Source organism: Hyperoodon ampullatus (assembly GCF_949752795.1).
Source record: "Hyperoodon ampullatus genome assembly, chromosome: 17".
Classification (NCBI taxonomy): domain Eukaryota; kingdom Metazoa; phylum Chordata; class Mammalia; order Artiodactyla; family Ziphiidae; genus Hyperoodon; species Hyperoodon ampullatus.
Genome location: NC_136930.1, coordinates 8,074,919 through 8,091,697, shown reverse-complemented (window position 1 = coordinate 8,091,697; position 16,779 = coordinate 8,074,919). Strand labels below are relative to the sequence as shown.

Here is a 16,779-nt window from a genome sequence, read left to right as displayed (position 1 = left end):
TTAATAAAATTGTCAGGAAGAATCGAATAACATTTTGTACTCTGTGAGTTTTACATGATTCTGATGGGCAGAAACATCTTCCACGTTTTATTATATTAAAGAAATCTTTCTCTTTTTTGTTTCTGCTTAAATGCTACATTATACAGTAAACACCTTGCTTCTCTTATGATTTCTTAATGGGGAATCAAGAAGGTGAAATTCAAAGCTTTTGCTAGCAGCACTGTTCAACTTTATTTAAAGCAAGTTGAAAGCAGCACCTCACGTGAGATTTGGAATCACCTGTATATTCCATTTAATTGTTCTCTCTTCTGTGAGCATGGACAGCATAGATGTTGGCTTGGAGTGGCTCTACGTAAAATAATGGGAAATATACTTAAAGGAATACTGATTTCATAATGTTGAACAGAAGCAGAAAAGAAGTTCTCCTTGTCGTCTTAGACACTGTAGATAACAAACTTAAAATTTTGTCCTCATATGGAAATTATATTTTTCTAAACTAAGAAAATTAAATGGTATTTAACTTTCCATTTGTGCATTATATTTGTTTCCAAGGGATGCAAGCACAGATACTTTAAGGACATACTTTTTTTGTTAGAGCTAAAGACTTTTAAATTATCTTTGTACAAATACTTGCAAGCTATGGAAAATTTATTCCTGCGTTGTCAGTGTTCCTTTAATTATGTTGTCATAGCTGTGATATGTGAGTTGTTAACACTCTGTGTAAAGTGCTGCCTTTATGGCTGGACTCATTTTATTAATATTGCATGTTAACCTGGTTTTGAGGCAAATCATACTATATTGCCAGCTGGAAAAATGATGGCAAATTTCTAGCATTTCTTTTATAGCTGATACTTTATAGAGGTTTGCATCTGTTTTTAGCCAATTTAAAACTAGTGGATGAAAGTCACTTTTTGAATGATCATTTCATGTGTGTGGGGAGATAGAAAAAAAGACAATACTTTTGCACTAAGCTGCTGTCTATGAATTAAGAGATGACTTTCAATAAACATTTTTCCCTTTAATTGGAAAACCGGAAAGTTAAAGAACTCACTAAAGAAGAGCTCAAGAAGGAAAAAGAGAAGCTTGAGTCAAGGAAGGAAAGTAAACATGAAGAGAGAAAAAGGAGCAAGAAACAAAAAGAGGATGACCGGAAGGAAAAGAAAATTGCGGATTCAGTTGTTTCCAGGAAAGAGTCTCCTAGGGTTAAAAAGGACAAAGAAAAAGAGAAGGCGGGACTAGGTAAAGGTACTAAAACCAAGGAAAATAGGAAAAAATCAACAAATATCAAGGATATTTCTGCTAAAGTGGCACCCAAAGACAAAGATGATAGAAAGGAAGGGAGAAGTTCTGCCAAACAGGCACACTTAGCAAAGGGAAGCAACCAGAAGAGAAAGAACTAAAGCTGCAGCAGCATCCCAGGAAATGGTGATATTCTTCATCATGATTTGCTGCCGAAGGGCATGGAAAACTTGGTATTCCTCTGGTTGGGGAAGTTGTGTCATTTAGCCATTGACTATATTTATTGGTGCTCAGCCAAGTAAATTCTTTGAAATTGAGGTACCTGTCTCATGCTTCGAAATTTAAAAGATGAAGCTTTAAAAAAATATGTAATAAAAATATGATGTAATAACGTCTATTTCTATTAACTTATTGATCGTGTACCAGGTAAACGTATATGTATAATATGAATTGTAATGATTTATTACTACAGAATATTTTCACTGGAGTTCAGCAAGAATATTAAAATTTTAAATAGTGTTTATATGCAGAGTGATTTGTAAGTTTCAGGAATGATAAATACTCAGGTAGGTAGGAGGTTGTCTTCTTCTCTGTTAGCTGTTGCTTTTCTTCCCTCCTTCGCCTTCCTGCTTTCCTGCTTCCCATTCCTCTTCAACTACCCTTTTCCTTCTCCACTTCCTTTCTCCGCTTCCTTTCTCCATCCCCCAGCTCTTCCCAGGGCATCTCCTCGGGCTCTTGTGAAGTTGCCGGCGTGTCTCCCTCCCCAGGCCCAGCCAGCACCATCCCCCTCCCCGCCCCCCCTCTCTGGGGGCTGCTCCTTCCTCAGGCTCTTCCCCATTCAACTCCTTTTCATCTCTCCTCCCGGGTCTTTTACCATCTCCTTTACCTCCTTTTTCACCCCCCTGTGCTGCCTCACTCCTCACCCCTCCTCACCCTACCTCTCCCGTTCCAACCATCCCTCCCCGACCTTCTCCTGTTGCCCAGTCAATACTTAGTGTTCACGGCATTCTGAGAATTCTGGAAACAGTCCTGGAGAAGAGAATTTTATGTAGAAGAACAATTTTAGAATGCTTATTTATGACATCTTTACAGACTCAGACTAGTTATAGAAAGGCTTTAATTATTTCAAATTAGGATATACTTTCATTTTATATCACACAATTTTTCAGTTATATTGGTGGAATGGCATATATTTTTCATATTTGATTGTATCATACTTGTTTACCGTTTCTGAGGAGCTGCAAATTTGAGATCAAAATTGAGTTCAGAAAACATTTAATAAAATGAAATTTCTATAAGAAATATATTTCTACAAATGGTTTGTGCTGTTCTACATGAAGTCTAAGTTCTGTAACCATGACTGCTGGTGAAATTCAGTTACTGAATTTGAGAAGAATAACCTGATTTGTTGTAACTGAATCATAAGTGCTGCCACAAAATTTTTATTTTATTTTTAAAATAATTCTTCACCTTTTTCTTTGAAGAGCCTTTAAAAACAGAGATTTTGGCCCAATTAAAGATATTTCAAATCAGAAATGAGTAAGCGTTAAGTGCAAAATTTTCTAAAAGTATTGTTTTTTGTTTTTTTAATATGCTGGCACCTTTTACTGCTTAAAATCAAACACCTGTACATTTAGTTGACAAAAATTCCAACAGACATAATAAAATTATCCCGCAAGGGGGCAGGCCTAGAGAATATCTAGTCTAATATCTCTAATCCAATCCTATCATTCTGTTGTTTAAAAACTGAGTCCCAAAGAAATTGTCACATGGGTTAACTTGGGGCTTCATATGTTGATCAGTCTGGATTTTATTATTTTTATAGTTTGATTTTAGGAGCACAGTAAACCACAGTGAATCTTATGGCTCATTTGGTGGCAAATACAGGGGCACTGGCTTGAGGGGAATAGATCCCAAGTACAGACCTGTAATCAGCTGTTTCTTCCTAGCTCTCTTCTCCAATCTTGACTCTGCTGATTTCTACTTGACTTTATTCTATATGGAGGTGCTACCACTTGATGAGGAGGGTGGCCCTCGGGGGCCCCAGACACATTTTTCTAGTTTAGCCATCCTTGTACAAAGATGCAGTTTTCTGGGCTGGCCCTGGGAGAAAAGTCCTGGGAGATTCTGGCTGTCTTGGTTAGGCCTGGAAGCATCTGTGACCGTTCCTGTAGTCGGGGACAGGCTGGCTCCTGTGCACAAAGCTTTGGGTGTGGGTTGAGGGGTTCCTTCTCAAACCACATGAAATGCTTCCTGCAGGAAAGAGTTTCTGGGAGAAGAAGAGGGAGACTCTGAGACCTGGACAGAAGGAGAAGCAAAACTATATCCACCGACCACATAAAATTGCAATGTTTAAAAAATATATCCTGATGTTCGGTCTTGCTCAGATAAATAGATTGAGCTTTTAAATTTAGGTATCAAATTTTAAGTGTTAATTTCGGTACCGATGACTTTTTTTTTTCTCCCTTGTAGAGAGGGGCAGCAGATTATAATGACCTTTACTGAGGGCATTCTAGTAATTTTTACCTTGGTTTTTGAAGCACAGTCAGTGGCTGTGGGGCATAAAGTACGTAAATGCTAAATTCTAAGAAATTAGTGAAAAAAATTTAGACTAACCCTAATCAGCGTAAGCATATAAACATTATCTGTTGCGATTTAAGAAAGCACCTGGAAATATTTTAGTTCTATCATTGAGTTTCCCTTTGAATAGCAACTCAAGAATTGAATTGAAACTCCTGTCCTAAACTATTAAAAATGTTTCAAGAGCTCTTGAGAACTGGGAATTGGCTTACTTTCTTTTTTTTCTTTCCTTCCATTTTCTTCAGTAAATAAAGGTTTCAACTGAATTTTATTGAAGTTGACGTGACACTTGACTCAGATGCATTGACCCTTACTGTTCACCTAAAAAACTTAGTGGAAATATGCTTTTTGGTCATGATTAATGGGTTAAAATTATGCTTGCTTTCTCAGTTTTACTTACTTTTTTATTCGGTATGTAGTTATTTCTATATTCTGCTGCTTCATATTGTTATGTAAGGATAATTAAAACCAGAAAGGTCACCTTTTTGAAATGTCAACTAAAAACAGGGACAAAAATTATATAACTTGAAGTAGTTGGGAGTCAGAAAAAGTCCTGAAAAGTGAAAATTAAATACTGAGTATAAATGTATTTTGTTATATCACTAACATTACTTAAGCTACACTAAGAGATGATACATAGAATTCTAAAAAGTGACATTCTTGGCATCATTTTCCTTTGTATGGTAACATTTCCCATGTGAGTAGCAGTCATCGTAAAGACGGTCAGTTTTACAAAAATATTTGAGAGCTTATCAGTTTTTCCAGGAATCTATTATCCTGTAGTGTTCAGAATACTTTCTTTGGAAGAACTTTATATTCATTGATATTTTCCCTTCAGTTGTGATTTGTAATTTCTGTGTTTCACTGGTTAATGGCTTTGTGTGTGAATTTCAGTTATTTCTAACATTGCTTGTAATCAACTATTTGCAATCTTATTTTTTTCAAGATTTTCAGTTTTACTTTATGGATGATTTGCATTGTGTATAGGTGGTCCAACAGCATTTCAAAATGAGGGAGAGACTGGTAAAGAAATTGACATAAATCTGTTAGCATGAAAGTTTGAATTAATCCCGGGGAATTAATTCTGCCAGAGATTGGCTCATAGAGAGTATTTTGAAATGTTATGGCCTGTGTAGTCATCCAACTTTGTAACTTCAGAGGTTCTCATAATGATTACTTGGGTAATAAGGACTCCCTGTATATACTTCCATTAGAAAACAAAGAAAGATAGCAAACAAGTATGATTTTAAATGTTAATGGTTTGGGAATTCCCTGGCAGTCCAGTGGTTAGGACTCTGTGCTTCACTGCAGGGGGCACGGGTTCCATCCCTGGATGGGGAAGTGAGGTCCCACATGCCGCACGGCCAAAGGAAACAAAATTTTTTTAGTGATTTAAGTTAACTGTAAATGTCATTTTCCATGAAATGGGTCTGCTGATTTAGTCTGTGTCTCCAGACTTTTATTCCTTTCTCCTGTGTCTTCCACTGTTCCTTCTGTTAATGCCCATTGGTAACAGTTCTCCAAATCGGTTACTCAGTTCACTATAAAATGCATCTTGGAAATGCTGGTTTTTCTTTCCTTTCCCTCGAGGTGGTTATGCATGAGTGGCTGGTACGTTGTTAGCACTCGTGCGTCCCTTTCTTTTGTCAGAATAATGGTAATAATTCTACCAAGTTGTTTCAGTCATTTGTTAAAAGTTTGGAAGCACTGTGGCTATGATTCCCACTCCTTTTATCAACAGATTGTGAGACAAATAGTTAAGCTCTTTATTCTTTGTAACTAATGTATCATTGTAAAATGGGTGTACTGGGTCCTACTTTGTTTTACTGAGATCATTGAGCGGACAAATAAAAGTAATTCTAGGGCTTCCCTGGTGGTGCAGTGGTTGAGAGTCCACCTGCCGATGCAGGGGACACGGGTTTGTGCCCCGGTCCGGGAAGATCCCACATGCCATGGAGTGGCTGGGCCCGTCAGCCATGGCCACTGAGCCTGTGCGTCCAGAGCCTGTGCTCCGCAACAGGAGAGGCCACAACAGTGAGAGGCCCGCCTACCGCAGAAAAAAAGAAAAAAAAAAGTAATTCTTAATGTTACATATGTATAAAACTGCAAGAATGCTTAGTTATTTAAAGGATACTGCTACAACATGGAAACACAAGATGTGAAATGTAAAAGCTAGAAAAAAGTTACGAAGAAATAAAGTGTAGTCTTAAGTATATGGTATAATTGAGACATTTCATACCCAGTCTAAGTGTGAAAAACTTATTTATAAGTTTGCTTTGTACCTAGAACACATTTTTCCATAGAAGCGATTTTATGGTCTTTAGAGGTTTTCTATCCAGTCCACAAAAACCTATTCAATTCCTAATTTCCAGTTCTGCAAGTCTCAGTGTAACTATGTTTCTATGGAAAAAGCATTCATCATTCTTCCTCAGGACATTAGGAACACGTTTAGCTTTACTTCTAAGTATTTTCCAGAATTCTTTTGGTTACATGTGTGAATCCATTCCAATTAGCTTACGTGGACCAAAAACATTGATTGGCTCACATGACCGTAAAGCCCAGGGGTAGTTGTGGTTTTTGTCTTTTGGTTATGCTAGCTCTGGGTGCTCAGACAGTGGTCTGGACCTCTCTCTCCATCTTTGGGCTCTCTTAGGAGGTGGCCTTCCTTCTCAGGCCTTCCTTCTCTGGAGTCCCCTGTGCCCATATTTATTCCTAATTCTTACAGAATGGGGGATGGGGTAACCAAGCTGTGACTGCAAGACCAAGGGCATGTGAGTGCCACCCTTAAAGCTGGGGTGATGGAGAACCAGTCCCTCAATGAAATTAGTGCGCTTTTACCGGGAGAAGGGGGGCTAGGTGCGGGGCAGGCCGCACGGTGAATATTTATGCCCTGTATTTCATCCGCACCAAAGGCAGGCACTTTCTGGAATTGTTTTCCCCTTCTCTCCTCCTCACCCCATGCCTCCTGCTGCCGCCCAGATATGAAGGGTTGAATGGGATGAGCCTGAATGGGTACCTCAGAGTTAGAGCCCTGGGAATAGAGAGAACTCATCCCAACCCTTGGTCAACAATAACTTCAGGCAGTTAGAGGAATGTACGAGAATATTGCCATTTGATAAATCCTGCCATTTAGTTATCAGGTGAATTAGGTTTATGTTGTTAAGCTCTTTACATTTTCCCCTGGTTCTGTCTAAAGAGAAAGTGTTTGTTCTTAGGAAACTGAAGGGTGAGTATTACATAGCAGACCCAGAAGGCTTATTCTCATGCAAATCTTGTTTGGGGTACTTGGAAAAAATCCTCAGTAACAATCTTTAGTGTCAGGCCCTACCTTCTCCATTTGCCCGAGGATAAAACCACATGAACTAGATGTTTATTACTGGTTTTGGATGTCATTTTTACGTAGAAATCAATTTCTGCAAAAGCTTCCATTTTCTAAGCCCTACAGAGCAGAAAATCATCTATTTTTCTTTGTTCTCATTTCATACCTCATTTGATTTCACTTCATGTATGTATTTATCACTCTTTATTAGCATCTATACATCATAGAGGTCTATCACTTCTTCCTTGCCTCAAATATTTCTTCTCTAAGAGATTAGAGGAAGGCATATACTTAAAGTTTCTGTGTTGTGTTTTTTTTTGCTTTTTTTGTTTGTTTGTTTTTGCGGTACGCGGGCCTCTCACTGTTGTGGCCTCTCCCGTTGTGGAGCACAGGCTCCGGACGCGCAGGCTCAGCGGCCATGGCTCACGGGCCCAGCCACTCCACAGCATGTGGGATCTTCCCGGACCAGGGCACAAACCCGTGTCCCCTGCATCGGCAGGCGGACTCTCAACCACTGCGCCACCAGGGAAGCCCTCTGTGTTGTTTTTGATAATGAAATAAAGACCCACATGCTGTGTCATCTCTATTTCCCATTTATTGATTCGTTGAAGAAATATTCAGAGTATCTGCAGTGTATTGGGGGCTCTTCTAGGCCCTGCGGATACAGTCCCTACAGTGAAATGCTCTGAGATAAACAAGGGATGGAGAAAAAATAAACTGGACTGTTGCCTGTCCTGCCCACCTCCTGTCTGCGTACAACATGCTCCCACCCTGTGGTGGGCTGCCTTCTGCCTCTCTTGCAGTATCCAGCTAAGTCATCACATCTGTCCTCACGTTCTCTGATCCTCCCAGGTGGCTGGATTGTGTGCCTCGCAATTATCATGCTCTTCACTTTGCTTCATTCTGGGACTTTGTTATTAGACTATGATTTATGTCCAGTACCTATCATAGTAACTGACATTAACAGGCATTCAATGGATGTTTATTGAATGGTTAACATATAAAGTAGGTAATTAAAATATATTTCAGGTCTGTATACACTGTTAGTAATATTAGAAAGGTGAAAAATGTTTAAAAAAAATTTTTAAGGAAAAACCCAGAAGCTTTTTCAGTAATTGTTTTAACCACCTTGTAAGTTGCCTTAAGCTTTGTTCATGTTGTTGTGTGTATGTGTGCAAGGCAGGCGGGAGGGAGAGGTAGATTTGTTTCTTTAGAAGAAATAAAGGAAAACATTAACTGATGGGGAAAATGTGTATTTTCTGGGTTTAAATTATCTCATTTAATTCTTAAAAGCCTTCTAATGAGTTACTGTTTTATCCGCTTTCCATACTCGTGGAGACCAAAGTTGTAGCAGTGGTAGTGTGTTCAAGATGGGATTCAAATGGAATTCAGAGGCAGCCCTCTTGGCTGACGTTCCTAAGCTCCTACACATGGTCTCCTGTTGTGAGATGTTAAACTGAGTCCACTCCAACCCCATCTTTGTGGAGTCCGTCCATTGTTCCTGAACCAGGCTCTTAGGAATCTTTTTGGCAGTGTTTAATTCTTTTGAGATTTATGTCATCCTCTTCTGAAGCCTGTCTGTCCACCTTGGGTCATGTGAAAATGATTTGAATCTGGAATGGCTCTTACTGTATGTCAGGGAAGCTGTTGTAGTTCCTGGCAGTAGGGCTGCTCTTGGGATACCTGCCAGGATTGTACCTGCTGATTATACAAGTCAAGCAACAACAGCAGGGATTAGCATGGCCAATTAGTACGTGTTCCTTTGTGGTTTATTGATTTCCCAGAATATTTCTCAAGTTTCGTGTACCAGTTAGGGTTGTTCTTGGGGTGTATTGATTTATACCCCAGTCTAGCATGTTAGACTGCTTGCATCTGTGACAGCAGCAGCCCTGAGCACTTCCCTGCATGAATCCCAGCAGCTGGAGTAACCTGCATGGATAAGATCAAACTTTTAATTCCTCTGTATGCCACTGAATTAGTAAATCAAAGATTGAGAAACTAGTTTTTAAAATGTCTTAACTTTTATGGGCTAAGATTATGAGAGCCTATGAAGCATCATAGTATGTATATAATCCTTCCTGGCCCACATTTTGTTGAGAAAGCAGTTTGTATATGATTCTTATGAAAAGTGAATCCTTCACTCTCATTCAGAGTAAGAGCCGGGTGTCTGGGACCTTTCTTTCTTTCTTTTTTTTTTTAAAGATTTTTTTTTTTTTTGATGTGGACCATTTTTAAAGTCTTCATTGAATTTGTTACAATATTGCTTCTGTTATATATGTTTTTGGTTGTTTGGCTGCAAGGCATGTGGGATCTTAGCTCCCTGACCGGGGATTGAACCCGCACCCCCTGCATTGGAAGGCAAAGTCTTAACCACTGGCCTGCCAGGGAAGTCCCATGTCCAGGACCTGTCTGATCCTCAGGCCCGTGCTCTCCAGCTGTGTTGGCCACCTGGGTGTTCTTCACTCCCATCACCCTCCCTGCTGAGGAGTTTTGTACTTGCTGGTCCAGAGCTTTATCTGGAGACTCTTCCCTGGTGTAAGTCACAGGGCCACATCCCTGATGTCCTTCAGGATTCTGTTCCAGTCTTTTCGGCGAATCCTTTCCTCATCAGTTCATTGTAAATAGTCCTGCCCCCTTTCCCTAAGGGCCTGCCACTTTCCCCATGTGGTATACTCTAAAGAGTTCATGTTTCTTATCTTTTTAACTGATCCCTTCCTATGGCGGGTAGGGGTTTTGTGTGTTGCTTTTCTATAGAAAAATGCTTTGCCTTAGTGGGTGCTAAATATTTGTTGAATGAATGAATGTAATATGCAATTTAGTAACTTTTGAAATGTTATGTATTTATGGGAAGAAAATCCACTTATTCTTTCCTGTTATGGTCAGGTGTAGCTGGGTAGTAGTGAATGAAGTAAGCTGATATTGGGCTAGAGTAATTGTATCAGGTAGTTAAATTTGCTATGAATGGTTGATTTAAAGTGCTCATTTCATTTACTTTTTATAACTTACTCCATTTTTAATTACAATTGGAAGAAAATTTATACACTTATTAAACGTAAACATTTAAAAAATTTTTTCCTAATTTGTCTCATGTTCTCAAAGAACTAAAAACAAGGTATGTTTTAAGGGAACTAGTTGGTTTTCCAAATCATGCAGGAGCTGTCGTGGTTGATGTGCAACGTTCATTCAACCCTAGATAATTACTGTCAAACCACTGTGGTCATCCTGCTGCTCTTGCCAGTTTAGGAATAGAAGTGGGTTCTGGTTCTGACTATTAAAACTGAAAGGGAAGAATGGTGAGAAGTTCCAGAAAAGATTTCCTCAAGCCTAAGAGAAGCAGAACAAGAGGTGGTCCTTTGCTTCTGGACATCATCTTGTCTGAAAGAGGAGCTTGCAGCTGGGAGAGCCTGGATTGCCACCCTGAAGACTAAGCCAGGGCTGAGAGCCAGCCAACCTGCTGTTAAATAATAAATTTCCCTCTTGCTCAAGCCAGTGTGAGTCGGTGTTTTGTTGTTTGCAGCCACATCAGCATCAGAACCGATACATTCATTTCATAACCTGATTTTGAAGGTTTATTTCAGAGCTGTATCCTTGCCATGTGTACCTCATAATAAATCCAATTTGAAAACCTTTCCTTTGCCTTATTTTATTTTTCTTGTTTAATTTTTGTTTACTTTTTGCCTAAAATCTTGTATGAGACATGGATTTACCACTATTTCCTGGGGAATACTTCATGGATTCATGGATTAAAATGGACTTGGGTAACAGAAAAAATTTTGGAGACATCACAGTAAAAGCTTCCACATGGGTTATCAAAACAATAAGAATTATTCTAAAATGTGTTTTTGTTAAATATTAGGAAGTTTATAAGGGTCTGGGGAAAGAGATGTGTTAATGTGATCTTCAGCTTCTTTGAAGTTTACAAAATAGTTTATTTTTGCACTGATTTCACCTCTGGAAAATAGCTGTGACCAGGTATTAGTACATTTACAATTCAGCTGCTGCTTTGGACAGAAAAGAAAACTACTCAATATTTTCTCTTGTTATGCGCTTTTGCTTTCTCCTGTTGTTTTTCACGTTTTACAATGTCAAGTTTAGAGACAAATAACTCCCAGCTAATTTAGAGAAAGCTGTTTATTAGGGGCATTGTGGGTCTGAATATTGATGTGCTAGTTGTTTTCAAGCACTTTTAGGATCAAAATTTTTTTCAAATGAAACTTTTCTCGGAACCCAGTAAGAACGGGATTTTCAGGCAGCTTAAATCTTTATTGTTTGATGGGGGAATATATTACTGCTTATTGAACCCATGGAGCACAGTTTTGAAAGCCTGCTACAGATGGGATTAGTGAAGAATGACCCTGTAATTTTTCATCCAAACTGAGATGCTTTTGAGAGTGAAGTCATTATACCAGGACAAAAGACAAACCAGACCGTCCGGGCAAATTAGGCTTGTGGTACTGAAATGGTGGATGCTGCTAGAGCACAAATAGGCATCTCGTTGGTCAATAGTAGCAGGGAAATTGATGTGGGTCCGCCTTGCCTCCTCTACAGCCCTAAGCCTCGCTGGTGCAGCTATAGCCTTGGCCCTGCAGAGAGTCTGTAGCCCTTTAAAGAGCAGAGCAGTCACACACGGGGTGTGCTCAGCCCTTTTGCCGCCGTTTATTGAGCACCTGCTATGTACCAGGTGTTTTCTGAGATGCTGAGAGTGCAAAGATAAATGACTTGATTCTGAAGACTCATTCAGCAAAACTTGGCCGTAAGTCCATACCTGTTCCAGTACCAGTTAAGAGACGTAAGCATGGCTTATTTAAGTGGAAAAGGGTATGGGAATGTTCAGCCCTGAATTTGGAATTTGAAATGAGATGTTTTAATAAGCCTTCATCCCTTACCCCCATGCGCTGAAAGTGAACTACAGTTAGGATCTGTGCCTATTTGTGTATGCGTTCTCAGGAATCTATAGTTAGGAGTAGAAGACGACTCTATGTATTGGTGTTTGTTTTCTAACATTAGGTTTTTTGGGTAAGTCATATCAGAAATAAGTAACTAGAGGAAATGTAAATGATGAGGTGGGATCTCGTGAATCTGTTTCAGTGTCTTTTTAGGATTTGGGAGAGGATGGTGGGAGGGTGTTTTTGTCAGTGGGAGAAAAATGAAGAGCTATAGAAAAGGGAACAATAAGGGAAAATATAAAGAACCAAAAAAGAAGAGTAAGTGATATTGAAGTGAGGATGTTCCAGACTGCAATAGGACATCTCCAGTGAGTTGTATAGAAGCTGCTTAAGATTGGAAAAGGCCTCTCAGTTCTCTCCTGACCTTTGCATTCTAGCTACTGACATGCAGAACACATGCTCCTTAGTAGCTCCTCTTGGTACAGGATTCTCGGTGGGGTAGCGAAGAGCCCAGGGTTTGGTAAATGGAATCGTCAGGCTCATGACAGTCTAATTTAGTTTTCTACATAGTTGTATTTAATTGAGGATGTATTTTAATGTGCTACATATAAAATATCAAAGAAGTAGCAGTATAATCGATTTTAGACCAGCATTGACTTTAAAAAATCATCTTTCCTGTTAATTTACCCTGATGTCTTATTTTCCTTAAGACAAAAAGGGAAAAACATAACTTTTTTTCCATATTTTTATGGAATAATATTGCTCATAAATGTTACCTTTAGAAGATTGTACATAGTGACTTATGTATTATTTCCTCTCATATTTAACTATACTTTTCAAGAAGAAGAATTAATTATATATAAATCAAAACGTGGAGTGCATGCAAATAACAGTAGAAGGTTTTAGAGTATCTTAATTATCTTATTGCTGAATTCGGAGTCCAAGAGTTAGAAGTTAATTAGTCACTTACGAACACGAGAGGAGATTGAACTCATACTGGATTTCTTTTGGCAAGTTCAGATGTGACTTTTTATTTTATTTTGCTTATTGTTTTTGTGACTATTTTAGAGATTTGTGAATATTCAAACAATGATTTATTATTATTTTTTAAATGAAAAGTTAATTTAAGCAAAGAGATGTTAAAGGCCCAGGTGAAGTTAAAGAACAAACTATTTTCCTACTTCAGTTTTTAAGCATATCAACATTTTCATGTAATATAAAGTCTTGGAAACTTCGAATTACTGGCCGTATTGATGAAGTGTTTGGAAACATTATTTTACTTGGTTTAACATGTCAAAAATTTTTTAAAAAAGAAAGAAAACCTTAAGTTAACTTTGTGAATAAAAATGCAGGCCTTAAAGAAAGATCTGCACCAAAGCCAACAGTCCCGCCAGAAGAGGCCGAGCCGTACCCTTGGCTGGAGGATCAGGTTCTGGAGGGGCCAGGTAAGCTTTCCTCTAATTCTCACTGGATCACCTCAGCTGCCAGGTATCCCAGGTAGCAGTTTCCACAGTCATGTTTTACCCATAATTTTGTTTCACAATGTTTGCAGAATAATGAAATGCTTTCTCTTCTTGTCTTCTGAAATTTTATAGTGAACTCTGTTCTTTTCTAGAAAAAGTTTATACAGGATCGTTTTAATTTTTGAGATCCAGAATCCAAGGCACAGGAGGTTTCTCCTTGTCTGAACATAGTTAGAAACATTGTGAACTAAATGCTATGTTTCTTGATTCCAAGTCCAGGACTACTGTGCCATATTACATTGAAAGTACAATTACACACGTACTGTACACTAGTTCTGTCACATTATTTAATAGAGTAGGTCTACTGTGTTTCCAGTCGTTTTAATATGAGTCTCCTGTCTACAACAAAAGACTTCTCAGGCCTCCGTGTGATCCTCTGTGAAGCCTGTTTTACATCTACCTGAATTCATAGCTCATTTCAAGTATTTCCTCAGTCACTCAAGGGCCTGTGACCCATAGGATGAAAACTCCTGAAGTCTCTTAATAAATTGGTAAATGAAATTTGGTTCCATTACTATCATTTCCTATTCGTGCTTTGATTTTTGTTGCAAAGTACTATTTAATTTCTGTACATTTTTCATTTACCCAGTAGTTCTCAAAAGTTTGGTTTCATTTTGCCACCTATTGGAAGTGTTAGGTATGACACTGCATATTTACTGGCAACTTTATTACTGAGTCCAGATGGTATCAGTACTTGGGCTGACTTTATCACTAGGTACTGGTGAATACTGTTTGATTTACCTTCCTTCCTTTTAATAAAAATAATATGTTGCTCTTATTTTTTGTTGTTGCTCAAATAATCCCAGGAGAATTTCCTGTCTCTCTCCCATTCCTGTAGAATTGCTGTAATCATACCATGGCTTCAGAGCAAGAGTGATTTTTTTCTTTTTTTTTTTTAAGTTTTATAATTTGAATGTATATTTGGACTTAGCACCTCAGTTTTACTTTGTACTAGATTAATCTATAATTTTAAAAAATCTTGTTTTTCAAAGCTGGTACTTACTCCGAAATGTACTATTTGCTTTCTCTCCTCCTTTTTTTATTCTTTGTTCATATTACTCTTTGCATATTACTGATAACTTGTCCTCCTAAGTCCTTCAGTTTGTTATCACCTCATATCCTTTTCAGCTTCTTGGTGATATTTGATTTAGTTTAAATGTTGCCTTCTCAACCTTCCTCTACCTAGGTCTTTACCTTCTGTCTTCTCTGACTATCCACCTATTCTATAAACAGAGGTACATATCTTTCATTAAAATACAATGAAATAACGACCCCTTTGATCCCTACAGTTCTCTCCATCTGTCCTCCAGTCTCTCTCCTTGTTGTACTAGCTACACTTTTGAAAGAAGAATTTGCAGTTGCTTTTTTGCCTTATTTACACTTAGTCTTTAACTCAGTGCAGCCTGGGTTTTTTTTTTTTTTTTTCTTTTTCTTTTTTTTTTGCCTTTACTCAACTTCCCCAGGGGAAAGGAGGGCATCAGAGACGCGTGGAAAGATTAAACAGCATGGCGCAGTCACCAAGTTCTAAGCCAGTGCTGGCAGCAGATGATTTTAGAGAGGCATGTGAAGGCTAGATTGTGGAGGTCTTGCATTTCCTTCTGGGGCTTCAAGGAACTTAGATTTTCATCTGTTCAGACAAAAGAAGCCATTAAAGGTTTAAGCAGAGGAACAGAGTGCCAATCTCTACTTCTCTTTCCTCACGTTATATTTTCTGTGGCTGGTGCTGTCAGCAGTTGTAAAACTGGGAACTCTGCTAGGAAGCTATCGTGGGCATTGTGTGAGGGAAGAACAGAGATTGGGAAGGTCTCCTATAATTCTGTGAGAATATGTATAAAAGTAGTTTGTGAAATATAAACATCTATAAAAATAGAAGGCACTCTGTGCTTTAGAAATGGTTTTGTAGTATAATTAGCATAGTAGAGTCTTACACACACTTTTTTCAACCTGAAGTTCAGATTAACTTATTCTGTTTTTGTCACTGAAGATTAGTTTGTCAGTATAACTGATGTCGTTGGCATTATCTCATTTGATGGCATTCATGATACTAAGTCTGGTGCTACTTCTATTTAGTGAACATAGATGATGTCAGACAGAAAATTTATAATAGTGTCAATGTAATTATAGCTTCTTTTTGTTGTATGATATTGCAATAAGCCTGATAATCCGGTAAGCACCAGAGTGTAGTCGCAATGTCATTACCAATGTTGTTCACGTCTGTAATTTACATTATGACAGATGTGACTGTCAGATGAGGTTCTCCAAAGCTGAGAGGTTTGTCTTGTAAGGTCTTCTACTCACGCTTCCTGACACCTTCTGGGAGCGGGCAGCCAACCATCCCAGCCCTCATACCAGCCAGGGAGCCCTTTCTCCTGACTATCGGGAAGGACAGTGGTTGACCATGTACTTTAATTTTATTGACCTCTTCTTCCACATTTTATCTTTATTCCCAGTACTTCCTTTTCTGAAAGCTTTGCCCTTCCCATTTGCTTTTTCTATTGTTAGTGTGAATTTTGTTAACTAGAAACTGAAATAATTTTGCTCTGAATGAGGGTTTTTTTTTAAAGAGAAATCTGAACCCAAGTTAGTTTCCTATGTTTTAAAATCTTATGAAGTTGTTTAGCATTTATATCTGCTGTCAAAATAAACCCAACTTTAAATATCTACCATATTTGCCAACATAAAAAAAAGGGCTAAGCTGATAGGAAAAGGGTACATGGTTGCTTAGTCCAATATATTCATTTTAATGTGTATATGTGGAGGCCATATTTCATGTTCTACATTAATGTCTAGATTTTTTCTACTTAGTTATGTTTTAATTATTTTAGGGCCTCAGAATATTGAGGATGAAGTACAAGAACAAGTTCAGTCACTTCTTGAGGAAACGGTATACGCAGAACATGGTATGAATTAAAATCTATGTTTCATGCATTACTAAAATAATGGTTAATTACCTAAAATGACTTGGACATTATTTTGATATTTAAATAATAGTTAAGTGGGCTTTTACAAAAGCTATTGGAGGACAAGTATTTCTAAAATAACACTACACTCATTTTATTTTACCCCATTTTATTGTTAAGAGAATAAGCAAACAGAGACCAGTGATACATCAAGAACAAATACATCAGCAACTGGGCGGAGGGGAATGGAACAGAACCAAGCGAGCTGTAATGGGCTCTCCTGGAGCTGTCTTCAGCCCTCAAATTATACTGAATGCTTGGGTGGCCGCCAA

General features: G+C 38.3%; 1 protein-coding gene across 4 annotated transcripts in view; it reads left to right on the top strand.

The window, feature by feature from the left end:
* The window catches only part of ASPH (aspartate beta-hydroxylase), a gene marked incomplete at its 3' end in the record, with an annotated part of 214,081 nt that overhangs the window by 48,066 nt on the left and 149,236 nt on the right, over window positions 1–16,779 (top strand). The window contains exons 5-6 of one of the 4 annotated variants that reach the window (XM_079722787.1): window positions 13,377–13,469; window positions 16,373–16,447. The exons of 2 other annotated variants lie outside the window; for them this stretch is intronic. In XM_079722787.1, coding sequence (XP_079578913.1) covers window positions 13,377–13,469; window positions 16,373–16,447 — 168 coding nt within the window. Of the gene's footprint in view, window positions 1–1,038; window positions 1,763–13,376; window positions 13,470–16,372; window positions 16,448–16,779 lie in introns of those variants that run through there. One more of the 4 variants, XM_079722788.1, reaches the window with a different exon arrangement.